This window comes from Diabrotica virgifera, chromosome 4 (genome assembly GCF_917563875.1).
Source record: "Diabrotica virgifera virgifera chromosome 4, PGI_DIABVI_V3a".
Taxonomy (NCBI): Eukaryota; Metazoa; Arthropoda; class Insecta; order Coleoptera; family Chrysomelidae; genus Diabrotica; species Diabrotica virgifera.
In genome coordinates, this window is record NC_065446.1 from 120,056,713 (window position 1) to 120,078,414 (window position 21,702).

At 33.0% G+C, this 21,702-nt stretch overlaps 1 protein-coding gene across 1 annotated transcript in view; it reads left to right on the forward strand.

Annotated features, from left to right (window-relative positions):
• Positions 1-17,663, forward strand: part of LOC114331367 (calreticulin) — a 31,114-nt gene extending 13,451 nt beyond the window's left edge. The window contains exons 5-6 of the mRNA XM_028280918.2: positions 2,606-3,122; positions 17,438-17,663. Of these exons, the coding sequence (XP_028136719.2) occupies positions 2,606-3,122; positions 17,438-17,461 (541 nt within the window). The 3' untranslated portion in view covers positions 17,462-17,663. The remainder of the gene's footprint in view (positions 1-2,605; positions 3,123-17,437) is intronic.
• Positions 17,664-21,702: the final 4,039 nt, after the last annotated feature.

Sequence of the window (21,702 nt, forward strand, 5' to 3'; positions counted from 1 at the left end):
ACTAAAAACTATATGAAAGATTTTTGTAGCTTATGAAAAATCAAAGAGATTCGTTCCTTCATAAATTTTCTAAATAGTTTGAAGGTGAAAAGAGATTTTTTTGGTGCATGCTCAAATCGGTGTATTCAACTTAAAATAACAGAGAAATGGTCTATTTTATGTGTATAATGCTACCAATACCTTTTGTAGGGGTTGAAAAGACTTTTAAAAACGAGCACTCTTATAAGTCGATTACATTCAAACTAAGCGAGATAGGCTGCAAAAAAATTGATGACTAATGTATTTTAAGAAAATGAGAAGTATATTTAACCCCTCATCCACCAAAATTTAAATGCATCGTTTTCCTTCTGCAATACCTTTTATTATAGTGTTATTTCTATGTTCAAAAAGTTGGACGGGTTTAAAATTAATGGTTTTTGAAAAAAAAATAAGATCAAATTATAGAGCGCATTTTTAAATTTTCTTAAAAATCTTCCTTTTTCTCCATGTAACTTGAAAATGATACAGTAATGAAAAATAAAAACAAATTTTTGGTCCAGAAAACGCTACATTTTTCTACCATACTTTTTTTTCGTATCTGTTATCATTTTCGACTTACCTACATGGAGAAAAAGGAAGATTTTTAAGAAAATTTCAAAATGCGCTCTATAATTTGATCTTATTTTTTTCAAAAACCATTCATTTTAAACCCGTCCAACTTTTTGAACATAGAAACAACACTATAATGAAATGTATTGTAGAAGGAAAAGGATACATTTAAATTCTGGTGGATGAGGGGTTAAATATACCTCTCATTTTTTAATGTCGTTCTGAAGATATTTTCTTGTGGCATTTTAGTAATAAACTATTCTAAATGGGAAATAAGTCACAATTTAACTAAAAAAATGATTTTATTAACGTTTCGACATTCAAATCGGATGTCGTTGTCAAAATACAAAATATTACTTGTAGAAGAAGGAAAAAGCAATTCCTATTTTTCTAGATCTCGCAAATAGTTTTTCGACACCCTACACACTATGGTATTGTGTATGAGGTATAGTATTGGAAGTTTTCGACAATTATTTAAAGCATGTAAGCTGATGTTAAAAATTAGAACAGCTTATAGTGACCCTCTAAATATAAAACACTGGAATATCTCGGGGGACAGTCCTCAGACCACTTCTTTTTGTAGTTTTTATAAATGGAACCTCTATTTCATAAGTAGATGATACAGGCTTAGTCTTTAAAAGAAAAGTTAGCGACTGTTTAAATCAAGGTGGTTAAAGGTTTCTGTAAAAGTTAACAATGTTTATTTAATTAATAAAGTAACTGGAGACAGAGATAAATCTTTTTTACACAGCAATTTCATTGAATAATTCAAAAAGATCAAATAAGTGTTAACTCACATAGATGCAATGATTATCGTTATAAAACTACGAGGGTGAATCAAATATGAACCGACCTTTGCTAATAACTTTTTATTGAATTATAATTACAACAATTAAAGAATATTTTATTTTTCTATATACATTCCTTCCTTCTGTGTGCATTTTTCCCAGAGGCTAGGGAGTTTCTGTATTCCATTTTCATAAAAAGAAAGAGGGCGGATATCTAACCAATTACTCACGAATTGCTCCACTTGATTATCATCATCAAAACGACTAGTGAATTTTTTAATGGACCGAACATGTGGTAATCACATGTTGAAAGATCAGGACTGTATGCAGGATGTTCAGTGAGAGTCCAATGCATTTTCACTATTTTTTCTTGTGTTAGGGCAGCTGTATGCGGTCGGGCGTTGTCATGCAAGAGCAACACATCTCATATAGGACATTCCCGTCTTTTGGACCTATTGGGACCGTGCAAGTTCGGCAAAGCGACACCTGGTTTCTACGCTCAGCAAAATTATTCGCACTTTTAATTATATTGGCAAATTGTATTAGTCTTGGTTACTGGATAATTGTCAAGGCCATAGTCCAAAAAAATAATAAGAAAAAATAAGATTCAGGTTATGTTATTAAAACGTAAACAATTGTATGTAGTAAATAAAATTTGTTATTAAAATGCAGTACTGCAAGCAAAATACAATTGATTAAATTTACCTTTATATAATAATTGCATATCATATCAATATTGTGGAGCAATATATAATTTTTCTTCTTCAATGACAGTAGGTATGAAATATACGTCAATTTGACAATTTCAATTGACAATATGAATTATTTAAGAAAGTTGCAATATTTCTCGGCTATTCTCGCACGATCGTTTCTCGTATCCCCTCCAAGTACTTGCACACCGCGAATAGGCAGCTCAAACACGGTAAAAAAGACTACAGTAATAAGCGGCATTAATGGTTTATCTGTCATGAAGAAAATCCAGCAACAAAACGCCACGATAATCCTAAAACACTGTCCACCACAGGACTAATTTAGATATATCGTCAGTTTATGCTAAGCGGGGACAAAAAGGTCGGTTCATATTTGATTCACCCTCGTATAACGTTTGTTTATGTAGTTGTAATAAGGTTTGTTAATAAATTATTCATGATGGATTGTATGTGCTTTTCAAAAATGTTTCTCTAGTGTTTAGTATTATTTGTTACATTGAAATGTTTTTTTTTTGTTAGGGCTACTATTCCAGACCCAGATGACTCCAAACCTGAAGATTGGGACAAGCCAGAACACATCCCAGACCCAGATGCCACCAAACCTGATGACTGGGACGATGAAATGGATGGCGAATGGGAACCACCAATGATTGATAACCCCGAATACAAAGGTGAATGGAAACCAAAGCAAATCGATAACCCTGCATACAAAGGTGCCTGGGTTCACCCTGAAATCGACAATCCCGAATACACTCCCGATGCAAACCTTTACAAACAAAAAGAAATCTGTGGAATCGGTTTCGATTTATGGCAAGTCAAATCTGGTACCATCTTCGATAATGTCCTCGTCACTGATGATGTAGATTATGCCAAGAAAGCATTATCAGGTCTTAAAGATAAACAAGACGGTGAAAAGAAGGTTAAAGAAGAACAAGACAAAGCCGAAAGAGAATCTACCAGTGAAGATGAAAAGAAAGAGGATGACGATGATGATGATGAGGATGATGATGCAGAAGAACATGTGCCACAAGTAGAAGTAAGCTTTTCATAATAATCCCTCTTATATAAATGTATTCACACAAAGATAGGCGGAATGCAGTATAAACATTTTTTAATAGTCAAACATTTTATTAAATCAATTAGATTTCTGACCGCAAAACAAATTAATTGATGGTTTAGTGACATAATAATTTTAATAGGCGGACGAGCGCCATTTTGTAAAATTATTTTAACACTTAACTCCTGGGCCTATTTATCCTCGTAAGTTGTCGCAGCCTGGCCACTTTTTGTCGCTTGAATAAGTTGTGTATCAAATAGACAAGGCGAAAACGGCGGGTTCGTTCGAAAAATATTCCGATGAGATTTTTTTGCATAATTACATTTGTGAGACACCCCAGAATAAGGTTCAAGAAGTCGCTCACGCGAAAAGTGGTCCAAAATTTTTTTTAACAATTTTTTTTAATCAAATTGTAAAAATAAATATTTTTGGTCTGGTTAGGTTAGGACAAATTTTTTTTTTTAGATTTTTTGGGCCATTCTGGACAAAAAAGGTCTCTTGTAATTTTTCTGTAAAGTTGATCGTCTTCGAGTTATAAGCAATTTAAAAAACGCGAATATGGCCATTTTTAAGAAATTTTTTAAGACTCTTAATAACACGGTTAAAAATTATTATTATGAAAGTCAAAAAGTGACTAAATCCAAGTTTAAAGCCTCCACTACATGATCCTGAAGAAATTTTGTCATTAATTTATTACTAAGCTGTTATTTTTAATTATTAACAATGAGCCGTAAGATCGTATTGACGCGGCTGTAAATGTGAGTGCGAGCAAATACTATTGACTGTAATACATACAACTCGACATTTCCCATTAATTTTGAGGAAGCAAAAAAATAGCGACATCTAGCGGTATGAGTAGGATAACCAGAGCAATCTAACCTTACATTTATAAAATTGCTTTATTATAGTTTTTGTGTAAGTGTTTGAACTATTTTTATTTTAATTTAATTTAGCAAAATTAGCTCGTTATTCTAAAATTAAATTTGAATGTTTACGTCAAATTTTACGTTGTCAAAACGTAGTTCAACTCAAGCCGACAGTGGCGCTAGTGGCAACGTGATTCCAGATTTCTGTGGGAGTTGGATGTATTACAGTCAATAGTATTTGGTGCGAGTAAGATGCACCATTGACTGCCGGAATGTCATCTCTCTCGCACTCACCATTGCCGGCCGCCTAATACGTGCATGACGCTCATTATTATTACTTAAAAATAACAGCTTAGCAATAAAATAATGACAAAAGTTTCTTCAGGATCTTGTAGGCTTTAAACTTTGATTTAGTCACTTTCTGACTTTCATAATAATAACCTTTAACCGAGTTATTTAATCCTTGAAAATCGCCATTTTTCGTTCTTTTTTCAATTTTAAATTCCTTATAACTGGAAAACGATCATAGGTCTGGATCCCGCGTATGAAAAAAAAGTTGATTAATAGCAAGCTGAAAATTTGTTAATAGCTTAAGGGTGTCTAGTCGGATAAACTTTGATATATGGGAACACTGGAACAGGGGCAGTTTTAATTGTGGAACAGGTTAAAAATTTGGAACGGTCATACCACGAAAACGGCACATTTATTTTGTCCGACAGAACAGATTTAAACACTCCGAACAGAGATTAAGCTCTCATGCAAAAATCAGACTGCTATTTGTCACCTGTCATAATTCCTGTCATTTGACATATTCTACATGTTCCACTCATTAAAACGCCCATTTGGTGATAAATAGCAGTCTGATTTTTGCATGACAGTTTAATCTCTGTTAGAAGAGTTTAAGTCTGTTCTGTCGGACAGAATACATGTGCCGTTTTCGTGGTATGACCGTTCCAAATTTTTAACCTGTTCCACAATTAAAACGGCCCCTGTTTCAGTGTTCCCATATATCAAAGTTTGTCCGACTAGGCACCCTTAAGCTATTAACAAATTTTCAGCTTGCTATTAATCAACTTTTTTTTCATACGCGGGATCCAGACCTATCAACTTTAGGGAAAAATTATAAGAAACCTTTTTTGTCCAGAGTGGTCTAAAAACCCTAAAAAAAATTGTCCGTGCCGAAAATATTGATTTTTGCAATTTGATTTAAAAAAAATTTGGACCATTTTTCACGTGGGCGACTTCTTGGGATGTCTCACGAATGTGATTATGCAAAAAAATCTCATGGGAATATTTTTTCCAACGAACCCACCGTTTTCGCCTTGTCTAAAATTCATACACATAGGCTCAGACAGAGTAACTGTTGTGTATTATGTATGATACACATATGAGTCAAAGTGTTAAATGCGATAATATTTATGGCGAATAATACTTAAATCTCTTGTGTGCCGCATTAAATTTCTAGATTTCTCAGTGGCGACTGTTCTGCTCGCTTTTTACAGAAAACACTGAATCTAGCCTATCTATCTTTTTATCTTCCCACATATTGTGATAAAATTATTTTTCTTATTTGTGGATATTTCAAAAATATGACGTCATCAAATTTTTTCTTTTATTACAATTTATAACATTTGAAAGCTCCAATGCCACTCAGTATTTCTAAACTTTTAATTTGATTCTCTCGCAGCACTTCATAATGGAGATCGTTCAATACCCAATTGGGACGCTGTAAAAAAAGGATGGAGATACACTATACCTTGTTTTTAAACTAGGAAGAGTAATTTAAATTTGCCGCACCGTAATGCTTGTTTTTTTTTATATATATTGTTGTGATCTTATTTATTTATATGTGATGATATTCTTATATGTAATTTAATTTAATTAATGCATTAATGATAATCTAATTAATCAACCAGATCACATATCAATATGTTTTCAATCTCAGAGCGAATTATAAAATTACTTACTTACTTTCGTGACTTCTAAGTATTTCTCAGTAGTTCCTAATCGGGATAGAAAAAAATAAAATAATACACACATATGGATTACAATTATAAATCAAATTTTGTTTATTTTATATAAATGGCAATCATTGCTTAATATTTGTTAGATCTTATATTTATTTAATACAAACATTTAAAAATGGGAATCTTATTTCCTTTTGGTTTCCAATTTAAAATTTTTACTAATAATGAACTATTAGGATTTATTAGCAACAAATTGATTTAAGTTTGATGAAAATCTTCTGATATTAGCGATTATGTTCTTCAATTTTTAATGTGGTATTTAATACAAAAACCCATACATTCATGTCCTGACAAATGAGACTGACCTTTATCTGGTGAACTGCGAATGTCCTCACACAAAACCCGTTTCCTCCTACCCTTGGTTGCGATGAAAAAACTCGTCCTGGCCTCCAGTAATGTTCTCCTTTGAAAACTACCTCGTACAGCTCTCGTTCATGCTTTTCTCGTGATGCCGTGTTCTACCTTTTTCGAACCACTTCAATCAGCTACCGGGACACTCTTTGCTCAAGGAGATTCTTTTCTCTCGACTCGGCCTACCTCTCGTTCCCCTAGGGTACTCAACACTCACGGAACTACACCGGCTTTTTCACTCTTTCGTACACTACCGTCCACCACTGGACTTGTCCTCTCCACCGCTCAAAACATTCTGATCTCTCATCCTCATTCATTTTCCTACTTTCTCAATATCCCTTCCAGATTCAAAAATCAACATTCCACCACAAATTTTAATTCGCCGTATTCCTCAATACCAACTTTTAATCTTTCTAAATATGTTTAATGGATTTCAAGAAAAAATAATCATTTCCCAATTTAAACTTACTTTCTACTTTTTACAAAACTTAATGACCTATTATCTATTTCACTGAGTCTTATTTAGCGTAGGCTAATGATCGAATCTTCCGCGAACACTATAATGGCCCGCGTCACTCAAACTTGTTTATCTTAGGCGCATTGTTACCGAGTTTCGTATGCTTCTTCGAATCACTTTCTTAAAAACTAAATATAATAATTTGTTGTATACAGGTTGTTCTAAATTTAAATGCCCGTGGTTGAGAAAATTGAAGATCTTTTATATTAATTTGAATTTTGCTTATAATTATAAATTTTAATTCTCCTATCAAATAGGAATATAACAATATATAGAAAATGTTGAGTCATACAGGGTGATTGATTAGTGGGATAAAGCTCAATAGATCGGCTATAGTAATAGATAGCAATAAAAGTTAATAACAAAAATTTTAACCACCTTTGAGCTTTACATTACAAAATTAGTTAGAATGTTACAGGGTGTTTGATAACACAGTGGCAGACCAAACTTATGTTTTTTTAAATGGAACACCCTATATTTTATTTTATATTCAAAATCCTGTTAACTTCTCCATCACAAAAATATAAAGGTTCGTTATGTTATACAGGATATTTACAAAGTTATAACCAATTTTGTATGAAAATCGTAACTGTTCAACTAAACAATAGTTTATTAATGCCATATTTTTTTATTTATTGTCAAAATTTTCAAGAATTATTGACATTGCTAATTTTCTTTATATCAAATACAGGGTGAGTCAAAACGCAAGTACATTATTTCCTCAGTAATGTTAAATGGAACACCTTGTATTTTATATCATTATTGAAAAGCAACATTACCGTACTTTAATTTTTATATAACATTCCCTATGTCCAAATTTATTAGTCTTCGAGATATTTTCATTTTCAGAGCATATTATTTTAGGTGTCTAAATTTATCTAAATTTTAAGTAAGCCATGACTGAATTGACAATAATTGACTATTACTGCTTATAAATCCGGTAATCAATGTTACAATATAGCAAATAAAGAAATAAAAATAATTTATTAGTAATACATTTCACAAAAAAAAAACACAACCACAACATGTAACATTTTTGAAACAATTAAAAACTACTGTTTTATGTAAATGTAACAAATAAAGAAAGAAAATTAGTAATACATTTTACGAAAAAACACACTAAACACAAAATACAACATTTTGTGAAGACAATTAAACACTACTTTTATATGTAAATGTAACAATGTAACAAATAAAGAACGAAGAATAATTTATCAGTAGTACATTTTGCAAAAAAACCTGTTTAAAAAAATTAGAAGCCACTTTTAGTAAAATATTTTTAATATTTAATTACATAAGGTGTTCAAAATTACCTCCTAACACATTTATGCACGCCTAAAAACGATCATTGAATGAGCTACTTACTCTACGAAGCATTTGTAAATTAACACATCGAAATTCTATTTTTTATGTTGTTCTGAAGCTATTTTCTTGTGGCATTTTTATAATCAAGTATGTTCAAATGGGAAATAAGCCACAGTTTTACCTAAAAATGATTTTATTAACGTTTCGACGCCCAAGTCGGGTGTCGTTGTCAAAATACAAAATAATACTAAATAAATTTCCCATTTGAATATACTTGATTTTATTTTTTATCTCATCCCTTATTGTTGGAGGTATTTTATAAACTTTCCATTATTATTGTAACCCCAAAAAAATCAGTCCAGTTTATTAAATTCTGGTGATTTGGGTGGCCACGCTAGTGGTCCATTGAAAAATGAAAATATCTCAAAAACTAATAAATTTAGACATAGGGAATGTTATCTAAAAATTAAAGTACGGTAATGGTACTTTTAAATCGTGATATAAAATACAGGGTGTTCCATTTAAAATTACTGAGAAAATAATGTACTTGCGTTTTGACTCACCCTGTATTTTATATAAAGAAAATTAGCAATATCAATCATTCTTGAAAATTTTGACGATAAGTAAAAAAATAAGGCATTAATAAACCATTGCTGTTTTGCTTATTTTTATTTATACAGGGAGTTGAACTTGTTACGATTTTCATATAAAATTGGTTATAACTTTATAAATACCCTGTATAACATAACAAACCTTTATGTGATGGAGAAGTTAACAGGATTTCGAATTTAAAATAAAATATAGGGTGTTCCATTTAAAAAAAACATAAGTTTGGTCTACCACTGTGTTATCGAACACCCTGTAACATTATAACTAATTTTGTAATGTGAAGCTCAAAGGTGGCTAAAATTTTTGTTATTAACTTTTATTGCTATCTATTACTATAGCGGATCTATTGATCTTTACCCCACTAATCAATCACCCTGTATTATCGTCGCTGAATTTCAAAAAGGTGCCAAGTGATGTTTTATTCAAAAGAGGAGTTATGTGCAAAAATGATAGGCACGAAGGTTCTACCTATTCTGTAAAAAAGGGATCAAGTGTATTAATTACTGTTATTCAGATAGTCTCATAATTTTTTGGTGCCAAGTAACATTTTTTCTAACTAGTTGTGTAGAAAGGAGCTAAGTTCCACTTAGTAAAAATATAAAAATGTCACTTGGCCCCTTTTTGCAAATCAGCGACGATATATACTTAGGACAAAAAATCGAACTGTCTTATCCTAAAGGCTGATTTAAATAGATGTTCCTTAGCATGGGCAGCATTTGGTCGATTACAAAGAGTATTTATCAGTACGTGTTGCCAGTTCTGACATACAGAACTGAAACTTGGGCTTTTAACAACAGCATAGTCCACAAACTTGAAGTGACTCACAGAGCTATGGAGAATGCTCAATATTAAGCTCAGTGATCACAAATCCAATGAAGAGATAAGAAGACGATCAAAAGTAACAGATGTGATTCAGAAGATTGCCATGTTAAAATGGAACTGGGCAGGACACATAGGAAGGATGGAAGACAACCGTTGGCAAAGTAAATTCTCGAATGGCGACCAAGGGCAAGCAAAAGATGTAGAGGCAGATCTCTAACAAGCTGGACGGATGACACCAAGTGAATAGCTGGCCACGAATGGATGCAAAAAAACAGCAAACAGATATGAATGGACACACCTAAGGAAGACTTACATCCGAAGATGGGTGGAATAGCTGTTTATGACGATGAATGCTTGTTTGTAATTCAAAAAAACAGTAAAATCCTGTATAAAAGGTATATTTAAAAAACCCTCAAAAGGGCGACATCAAAATCACATAACTAGTTTTCGACCGGTTTACCAGTCATCATCAGTGCTTACGTGCAATGTACCGGGTGTCCCAATAAGATTGGCGCTCGGCCATATCTCAGGAACCGTTTATAGTACAGCTTTGGGAAAAAAAATTTATAACAAAATTTGCCTCGAGAAAAGCCTGGAAATTATTTTCATAATTGTAAGTCCACCGCTAGAGGGCGTAATTAAATATCAAAAATTTAAAAATCGAAATTTTACAAAATTTTCCTAATGAAAGGACACTGGAAATCCGATTATCGTATTCTTCATAAAATTCTGCGCATATTTTATTTCACAAGTTTAAGTCTACCTGTGCAAATAAGAGGTGGGGGTGAGTGGGAACATTCTTATGAAAAAATCGCTGTAAGTCCGGTTCTGCTTAATCGATTTTTGCAAACTTGGTCTTGTTGAAAACAGCTCTTTTTCGTCAATGTAATAGTTATAATTTGGAAACAGCCTATTACGTAATATGCCGGTTAGGAGGCGCTATTCATTTCCTTTTTAGAAATCCAGTTTTCTTTGGAAAATATTAAATACAAGTATGTATTTTTTTCCTGTATTACAAAATTAGACCAAATTAGCAACATAATACCGAAAACCTCATGTCTATACCTTTTTTATCTCGAGATATCTTAAGAAACGTGTAAATTTTAAACATAACTGTTGCTGTCATATAAGTGTAAATATATAGAAGCAAGTAGTGTGCTTTGGAAAAAAACAAAGAAACATTTACCAGATGTCACCGTATATAATAAATCAAAACAAAATATGAAAAACTCTACTACTGGGGTGACGTCTTTGGGGATATTTCATTGCATATATTCTAGCCGCAACAGTTGCATTTCTTATGCATTCAAAGAATGTGGCTATCATGTCAAATGCTTCTTAGTTTGTAAGAATCATCTTGAATTTCACTCTGTATAAATTTTATATAAATTTTAATAGAAACAAACCGCAACAAACCATCAATGAACAAATTTTTATGTTTTACTGATTTGACACATGATGACTTTTTGAAGTTAATACTTCTAATAGTTCTATTTTTTCCATAGCATACTACTTGTTTCCACTTTGACTTCCTTAACTTAGTTTACCGGTTATGTTAATAACAGTTATGTATTTATCTTAGTTGGTAATAGGATAATTGATATTAAAATATAATGAAATAAAAATTAAAAATTTGTGTAGGAAATCTGACGTTCTTTTATTTTCTACGATTCATCGAGAGAAAAGTAAATGCGCGGAGGCAACAATTCATAAAAATTTACATATTAACGCTATTTTTTTGGTATTATTTTAAGTATTAAAATTAGTGTAATATTTAAACAAAAATAAAATTAAACTGTTTGAAATATATTTATTTCGTTAAAATCATAATAGTAGAAGTATAACTTCTTACTCGCGTACAAAGTACACCCTCTTTGTTATATTTTATAGTGTTATTTGTCTTATTGTTGTTTTGATTCATTATATACGGTGACATCTGGACAATGTTCCTTTGTTTTTTTTTTCATAGCACACTACGTGCTTCTATATATTTCCACTTATATGACAGCAACAGTTATTTTTAAAATTTACACGTTTCTTAAGATATCTCGAGATAGAAAAAAGGTATCGACATGCGGTTTTCGGTATTCTGTTGCTAATTTAGTCTAATTTTGTAATACAGGGAAAAACATACATACTTGTATTTAATATTTTCCAAAGAAAACTAGATTTCTAAAAACAATAAATGAGGCGCTCCGAGGAAAAAGGGCGAATACGCCAGTTACAGTTTTTTTTTTATGCAATGGATAGCCTGATCATTATTCGAACAATGTACCACCATAACATGGTTTATTCGTCCTTTCTATTCAGAACTATAATAGGTTGACTTAACGGAAGCAAACTGTATGAATCTTAAAAAGTATGGTAAATGTTCCGTGGAACAACGGCGAATACGCCACCGCTACGTCGGTATACAGCTAGCCCTCCCACTTCTGTCTTGCCAAATTTCTGAATAAAATTTCCGTGATTTCCGTCTTATTTTTACCGTTTTAAGCTACAGTGTCGTTTTGCTTGTCAAAACAAGTAGTTTTTATTTTGATTAGTTTGAATAGTTTGAGTTACTTTACTAATAAAGTTAAAATTTTACTGCTACAATGTCAGAAAGCGAGTTTACAGAAGACCAAAACAAAGGCTACACTAGAAAAAGGTCGAAAACTGAAGACACGTGGTAAAAGAATGTGAATAAAGTTAAAAGAAACTCAGGTGAAGAATACAGCACCATTAAAAACAGAAAACTTGTGCCTAAGCGGACTGTGGGAAGTCCCTGTTCCTGTGGATGTTTTGAGAAAGTAGGTTTGGAGAAAATTAGTATAATTTTTAAAAACTTTTGGGAATTATCTGAGTATAACCTACAAAACGCTTACTTATCTAAAAGAGTGAAATCTGTTTCTGTCAACCGTTGTCGCATTAAAAATCGACCTAGTCGAAAGTTACGTAGTATTGAGTACAGTGTACTTTTTGAAAGCAATGAATTTAAAGTCTGCAGAAAAGCATTCTATGCGATTCATGGTGTCACTGAAAAGAGGGTTCGAACTGTTTTGAATAAAGTATCCACAAGTGGCACTGTAGAATTGGACAGAAGAGGAAATAAAAATCCAGTTAACAAAGTAAGTGTAGAAATGAAAGAAACTGTAATGTTACATGTAAATAGTTTACCCAAATGTTCAAGCCATTACAGCAGAGCAAAAAGCCCTTACCGAAAGTACCTTTCCACAGACTTAAACATAAACAAGTTGTATGACCTGTACTGTGAGTGGATGACAGAAAATCACCCTTTAATTGACCCTGTCAGCTCACGGTTCTATCGTGACACATTTAATAAAAAATTCAATATTGGTTTCAACCCTCCTAAGTCGGATACTTGTAATTTTTGTGACAAAACAGATATGGAACTTTCAAATTGTGATGATTTACAACGTAACCAATTGCAAGTTGCCAAGGAACTTCATTTAAGACGAGCCAAAGCAGTTCAAAAAATACTTAAAAGTTATAAAAGTAATAATGAAGACTCAGTTTCAGCAATTTGTATAGATCTGCAGCAAACTCTCCCTACCCCTAAACTGACGACATCTGTACAGTATTACAAAAGGAAGCTTTGGACCTACAATTTTGCAGTCCATGTTGTTAAATCTGGAAAATGTGTTATGTACATGTGGAATGAAAGTACTGGAGGTCGTGGTTCATGTGAAATAGCAAGCTGCTTGTCCCATTACTTTGATTCTATGGATCATCAAGTCAAAAAAGTTGTGCTATTTAGTGACAATTGTGGGGGCCAGAACAAAAATATGAACATTGTTTTAGCTTGTTTGAAAAAAATTCATGAATTAAAATTTGATTTCATAGAACATTACTTTATGATTCCTGGACATTCATATTTACCTTGTGACAGGGATTTTGGTCACATTGAGTTAAGGCTTCGAAATATTGATGTTTATTCTGAAGACCACTATATTGACTTAATTCGTTCATCAAGGAAGGTCAGACCATTCAAAGTAGTAAAAATGACATCATCAATGTTTTTTGATTTCACTGCTCTTCAGAAGTTAATTACAAAAAGAAAATCAACTGCTAGTTTTAAAGATGGTAAAGTATTTCTTTACTCCAAGTTGTTCAAACAAGGGTTTTCCATACAACCAACGTACCAAAATGTTTTGTCCGAACAAGTTGTTTTGCAGAAAGGAAAAGTAGGAGAATATCAACGCCATTTGTTTGATTTATCTGCCGCAGTTTTGTCTCCTAAATACCAACAGCCTATAAAACTTTCAGAGGAAAAAATAAAAGACATCAAGTCACTTCTTCCATACATACCGCTTCATCATAGGAGTTTCTTTGATGAGCTGATCTCTCTCCAAGAATCACAAACCAATTTGGCAACGCTAACTGGAGAAAGTCAGGATGATGTTATGGATTTTTGCTTGAATTAATAATTTATTGTTTGGTGTTTTTTTAGTTTTTGATTTATCTTAAACAGAACAATTTTTAATTAAAAAATGTTTTTCATATCATATCCTTTGAATAAAACTTTTTTCAATATCCTGAATTATAATTTTGGTTTAGATGGGGTGATCTTATTTGCTTAACAAGCAAAACTTTTTATAAAAAAAATAGTTTTTACCTAACCGCATTACAAAATTTTGATGACGTGTATATTCGCCCTTATTGAATTAAAAACACTTTTTCAACTTTAATCGCGTTTTTCTCAAAATGCCCATTTGGCGTATTCGCCGTTTGTCCACGGAGCGCCTCAAATATCGCCTTCTAGCCGGCATATTACGTAATAGGCTGTTTCCAAATTATAACTGTTACATTGACGAAAAAGAGCTGTTTTCAACAAGACCAAGTTTGCAAAAATCGATTAAGCAGAACCGGACTTAAAGCGATTTTTTCATAACAAGGTTCCCACTCACCCCCACCTCTTATTATTTGCACAGGTAGACTTAAACTTGTGAAATAAAATATGCACAGAATTGTATGAAGAATACGATTATTGGATTTCCAGTGCCCATTCATTAGGCAAATTTTGTAAAATTTCGATTTTTTAATTTTTGATATTCAATTACGCCCTCTAGCGGTGGACTTACAATTACGAAAATAAGTTCCAGGATTTTCTCGGGGCAACTTTTGTTATAATTTTTTTTTCCCAAAGCTGTAGTATAAACGGTTCCTGAGATATGGCCGAGAGCCATTCTTATTGGGACACCCGCTACATGCTAACCACCAAGATAGTATTATACAAAAATATGTGGGTAAAAGCCCAGTAAAAGTAGTCCGTCAAGGAGACATTGGTTTAAAATGCTACATTAAGCCTGGATGTTTAAAATATTTTCTAATTTGCCCTAGGTAACATATGAGATGTAGATATGACTTGTTCACATGTTGGAAGTGAGATGGCTCAGCATGTACATTGCACGTAAGCACTGATGATGACTGGTAAACCAGTCGAAAACTAGTTATGTGATTTTGATGTGGCCCTTTTGAGGGTTTTTTAAATATACCTTTTTTACAGGATTTTACTGTTTTTTTGAATTACATGGTATACAGCCAACTACAGGAAAACTTTTTCCTTGTGGATTTTTTGTTTGTAATTAGTCTAACCGCGGGCAAATTTTCTCCACTAAATTATGAAATTTTGACACTTGACATTGATGGAATTTTGACACTATTGGCATTTAAAATTTATAGGTTAATTAAGTTATATCGGAGATTTTTTGTTTTTTTTTGAGTTATTCCTTTAATTTTTAGATTTGTAGTCTGCATTTATATAATAAAACAGTTGCTTCTAGAACTCTTTAGCGACGTATTAAGGCCTGGTTTGTCTGACCAGATCAGTCCGTAATATTTCGGCGATGTAGCACGAAAAAGGTACCTTACCGTTTCAATTGAAACCCAATGTACAGAGTGTCCCAAAAGTAGTGGAACGGTCGAATATTTCGCGAAATAAACATCGGATCGAAAAACTGAAAAATACGTTTTCAATAATCTATTGAATGACAGCAAACACGACCCCCCACTCCACTCCCTGGAGGTGGGGTGGGGGGTAACTTTAAAATCTTATATGGAAACCCCCAGTTTTTATTGCAGAGTTGCATTCCCTACGTAAAAGTAAGCAACTTTTATTCGAGATATTTTTTCGAATTGTGAACAGATGGCGCTATAATCGGAAAAAACGATTTGTCCTGATACCGTTGGTAAATTATAGAAACGGTCTAATATCTCGAGAAATACACTTCGAAATGACTAACCAAAAAATACTTGTTTGAAAATACTTGAATATTTTTCAAAAAACTATCGAATAACATCAAACATCCACCCCATCCCCTGGAGGTGGGGTGGGGGGTAACTTTAAAATATTAAATCGGTACCCCCATTTTTTATTGCAGATTTGGATTCCCCATAAAAAAGTAAGTAACATTTGTTCGAAACATTTTTTAGAATTGTTGATAGATGGTGATATAATCGGGAAAATACGATTTATTAGCGCCATCTATCAACAATTCTAAAAAATTTTTCGAATAAATGTTACTTATTCTTTCATGTGGAATCCAAAACTGCAATAAAAAATGCCGGTTCCTATTTAAGATTTTAGAGTTACCCCCCACCACACCTCCAGGGCGGGGAGTGGTGGGTCGTGTTTAGTGTCGTTCGATAGGTTTTTGAAAAATATTAAACACGTGTTTATTGGTTTTTCATTTCGAAGTGTATTTCTCAAGATATTAGACCGTTTCTATAATATACCTATGTTATCACGATAAATCGTTTTTCCGATTATAGCGCCATCTATCCACAATTCGAAAAAATATCTTGAATAGAAGTTGCTTACTTTTATATAAGCAATCCAAATCTGCAATAAAAGCAGGGGTTGCCGTTAATATTTTAAAGTTACCCCCCACCCCAACTCCAGGGGGTGGAGTGGGGGGTCGTGTTTGCTGTCATTCGATAGATTTTTGAAAATTATTGAACACGTATATCATAAATTAGAGTTCTCTGCACTAGAGGATGAAATGTTAATAGAAAAAGTTAAGATTCCTCCCACGTATAATTCAATATAATATGGAACAGTTGCGCAGTTAAACGAAAAAATTCTTTGAACTTGGTATCGCTGTCCACAAGATGATTTACTACCAACGCTTTGTAAAGACCTTCTTTGGATCTATTTTCAAACTTGTATTATTTTCATTTTCATTACCTACATATTTATAATAACGCAAACGCATCGTCGCCATCCTGTTCTTCATCTAAGACCATAGCAATAAACAAAGTCATGTCTGCGTCCATTATTTATAATATTTATTAACTTATGTCGCAACGAAATGACTGCATGTATACAAACCACAAACAGACGAAACTTCCGAACGGAATAATTCCCTGAAATAGAGCGATCTTTTTCGTGCTATATCAACGAAATATTTCGGGCCGATCTGGTCAGACAAACCAGGCCTTTAGTAGATAGATAGATAGATTTATTTAACTACTTTACAAAAATATTGTTTGTAGCAAGTCAAAATTACAAGGTATATCAAAAAACTATAAAAATTAGTATAATATAATATTTATGGATTACCGTCGAAGGCCGACATAATCAACCAAAAACAAGATGAATCTGTTGTAATTATTAGGTGTGAATCTGTCTTGTGAGTTTACTCCTCCTAGTTTAAAATCAGGGTATAATAATTTGATACTCTTCATCTTTTATGACAAACGCTTGAACAGGTCAATTATTTTTCTAATTTATTAAAAAATTTTTAATGTATTTAATGTTAATGGTTTTTATTAATGTCTTTTTCTGTTTTGTTGCAGGAAGGCGATCACGATGAGTTATAAAAATAGTGTAAAGTGAACTAAAGAGACTTTTTTTATATATTACAGGTGTGAAGTGTTTTGTTCGATAGTGTGTACTGTTCCTTGACTGATTTTTGTTATTTTTGATCGTATTACTTCTAATAAAACACAAAATCGACAAGTTGTTTTCATAATTTCACATTTTATTTGTACAAAATTACAATAAATTATATTTTGTAAATAGTGTGATATCTTTAATTTTTTATTTGTTAACTAAAGTCAGGGATCCCAGGCCTATTTTCACCATTTACCAAATAGAAAAAAGTGATTATACAATATGGTATGCAGGAAAGGATAAACAAGGGCAAGGAGGGACAGCATTTTACATCAGAGGAAAATTAAGAAGGGAAGTCTTAGAATTTAAAGCAGTCGATGACAGAATATCATATACAGTGATGAGCGCACTAATAACCGGCAAAATAGCGCAAAAGATGGAAAACATATTAAGTTGTGAGATAAAACGAGATGAACCTAGTGGAGATGTTAAATTTAGCGATAGTAACTTATAGATTGACATTATATTGATTGTTTCCCACCTTTAGACGTATCGGACGAGTTTGAGAAATGCCACTGTCACAGTGACAGTTTTAGTTGACATACTCCTCTGATTCGTCTAAAGGTGGGAAACAATCAATATAATGTCAATATATAAGTTACTATCGCTAAATTTAACACCTCCACTAGATTCATCTCGTTTTAACTCACAATTTATTATGTTTTCCATCTTTAGCGCTATTTTGCCGGTTATTAGCGCGCTCATCACTGTATAAGAATAGATTATAAGCCGCAAAAACTATCTATAATTAACGTTTATGCACCCACCGAAAATAGTGATGAAATAACCAAACAAGACTTTTACGAGAAATTGGAAGAGACAGGTGATCAAGTGCCAAAACAGGATATACTAATTATCCTAGGGGATTTTAATGCAAAGGTTGGAAGAGAAAATTATAATCAAGAAGTGGCAGACACACATACATTACATGACAAAAACCAATGACAACGGGGATAGATTATGTGGCATAGCAGCAGCACTAGAAATGGAAATAAGTAACACCAAATATCAGCATAAAGATGTACACAAAATAACATGGTTAAGACCTGGAACTAATACCGGAAACCAAATCGATCACATTCATATCAAGAAAAAACAAGCGAAGTCAATAAATGATGTACGATCATATAGAGGAGCGAACATAGACTCCGACCACTTCCTGGTGATTGCAAAATTAAGGCAAAACCAAAAGAAACAAGAGTAGCGAAAAAGAAATGGAACATACAAACAACTGGAGGAGGATGAAATAAAAGATAGATACAAAGAAGAACTTGAAAGAGGAATACAACACGAAGAACAAGAAATAGAAGAACAATGGAAACGAATTAAACAAGCCATAGAAAAGGCAACGGATACAGAAATTGGCACAATAAGAAACATCAGAAGAAATGAATGGTTTGACCAGGAATGTAGAGAACAAATAGAAAGAAAGAATAAATCCAGATTGAAATGGATAAACAGGAACAACAGAAGATATGGAAACATATAGGAGAGCAAGGACAATAGCAAAGCAAACATGTAAAATGAAAATTAGAAGAAATAATGATGGCCATCAAAAGAGAAAACATGAGAAATAATTCTAAACCACTATATAATTACTTAAAATTAGTAAAAAAACCAAAACCGATGGTAGCCATAGAAGAAGACATTTCGAGGAATTATATAAAGCAACAGGTGAGATGACACAGGAAGGGGACATAATAAGGATAAGACAGGACGCGGAGGAATACAAGGAACCTACATACAAAGAAGTAGCAGAAAGTATCAAGAACAGAAAAGCAGCGGGTTATGACAACATAAACGGAGAACTCGTCAAATATGGTGGAGAAGCTCTAACTAGAAAAATACATGAATTAATTGTAACGATTTGGAAAGAGGAAAGAATGCCAGAAGACTGGAAAACGGGAATAATTATAACGATACCCAAAATGGAGACCAAAAAAATGCAAAAACTATAGAGGAATCACCTTGCCAAATGTGACCTATAAGGTCATGACGGGAATAATAAAGAACAGACTAGCAGAGCATACTGAAAAAATCAGGAAATTATTAATATGGATTCAGAAAAGAAAAATCGACGATAGACGCTACTCACATAATAAGACAAATCACGGAAAGAGCATAATATGAACACAACATGGAACTGATCTAGATAGAAGATCTAACACGCATAAAAATTCCAGGCAAATTAATACAGTTAATAAAAATGACAATGAAAGAGGCACAAGCAGTAAGATTTAGGTCAAAAGACAACGGAGAAGATTAGGGTCCAAAACGGAGTCAGACAAGGGGATGTCCTGTCAACTGAGTTATTCATTACAGCTCTAGATTGTAAACGGCAACATAAAAGAAGCAACAAATAACGGAATAATTAATAAAAATGCAGTACAAATAGTAGGTTATGCAGATGATATCGTTATAAAAGCCCGGGACAAAAGATCATTAAGGCATTCTCTGAAATCGAAAAAGGGGTAAAAAGAAGAGGACTAGACATAAATTTGGAAAAAACAAAAAAAACTGGATACCCCCTGAGACAAGAGCACGAGGCAGACCAAAAGCAAGATGGAAACAGCAAGTCGAAAACGACTTAAGAGTTATGGGAATTCGAAACTGGAAAAAAAGACAGAACCGAAATGAGTGGAGAAAAGTAGTGACGGAAACGAAGACACACCAGAAGCTTTGAGGAGACAGATTAGAAGAAAAGTGGACTGATCCCCCATGTCTTAACGGATCATTAAAGTGAAAAACATCTTTAACTTCCACGGGAGTGTACAGCTTATATACATATACTACTAACAAGCTAATTTTTCATGAGTAGTTTCATTTTGACGAGACGCCCAACTTTTTGCCTTTCAAAAATTTCCGTATGTGATAGATAACAAAGATAACAGGGATAGTCCAGTCGGGTTAGAGGTTAGACGAATAACAGGCCACACCTTGCATGCCGAGCTGTTCCAAATTTTATTTTTCTAATCTTTAGGGAGGATCAATAGTAGTGTAAATTTAAAATCTCGACTGAATTCCGCCGTTGCGTTGGCCGTCATTTTGATTTTAAACGGGAACCGTTTTTGCTCAATATCTCAGCCATTTTCAACTTCTCGACAAAAAGTATGAAAACTAAAATTGTTGAAAATTGATTTTCTTTAATTTCTTTCATTACAATTATTTCCGTGCGGTCGATATTTTCAGAGTGATGGGGGGAAATAATGACAGTTATTATTTTCCCCCCATAACTCTGAAAATATGGACCGCACGAAAAAAATGCAAAGAAAGAAATTGTAGAAAATCACATATTTTCAACAATTTTAGTTCTCATACTTTTTGTCGAGAAGTTGAAAATGGCTTAGATATTGAGCAAAAACGGTTCCCGTTTAAAATAAAAATGACGGCTAACGCAACGGCGGAATTCAGTCGAGATTTTAAATTTACTCTACTATTGACCATCCCTAAAGTTTAGAAAAATCAAATTTGGGGCAGCTCGGCATGCAAGGTTAGGCCTGTTATTCGTCTAACCCGACTGGACTATCCCTGCTATCTTTGTTATCTACCACATGCCGAAATAATTGTAAGGAAAAAAGTTGGGCGTCTCGTCAAAATGAAGCTACTCACGAAAAATTAGCTTGTTAGTAATAAATGGTGAAAATAGGTCTGGAATCCCTGTAACTATACGTGTTTGGACTGTATTTCACTGTTACCAAATATCGCCACTCTACTTTTGAAAAAACAACATTAACACTGACTAAAAAAATACAGAGAGAAAGAGGGAGAAATACATATTATATTTATTGGCTGCTTTCAAAGGGTTCCCATCGGAGTATGTATTTCCGTATTACACATATCCAGAAGAAAGAAAGATACATAGATAGATCTCTGAACGCAACAGTTACAAATAAATAATACGAACAACAAAAGACTGTTCGATTATATCAAGCAATATAGTACCAAAAAACAACCATAAGAATAAACAAAAAAGATTGGGAAAAACATTTTACGGATCTATACAAAACCAGCCAAGAGACATACGCAGAAGATGAAGAAATGAGAAAATAGAGATGAAGAGGAAGACGGATTAACCTACAGTTGTTTATCCCAAACCCTTTTTTCAGTGTGTCATTAATTTTGACGTCATAAGTTTTTAAGAATGTCGCGAATCACTGCATGACATTTT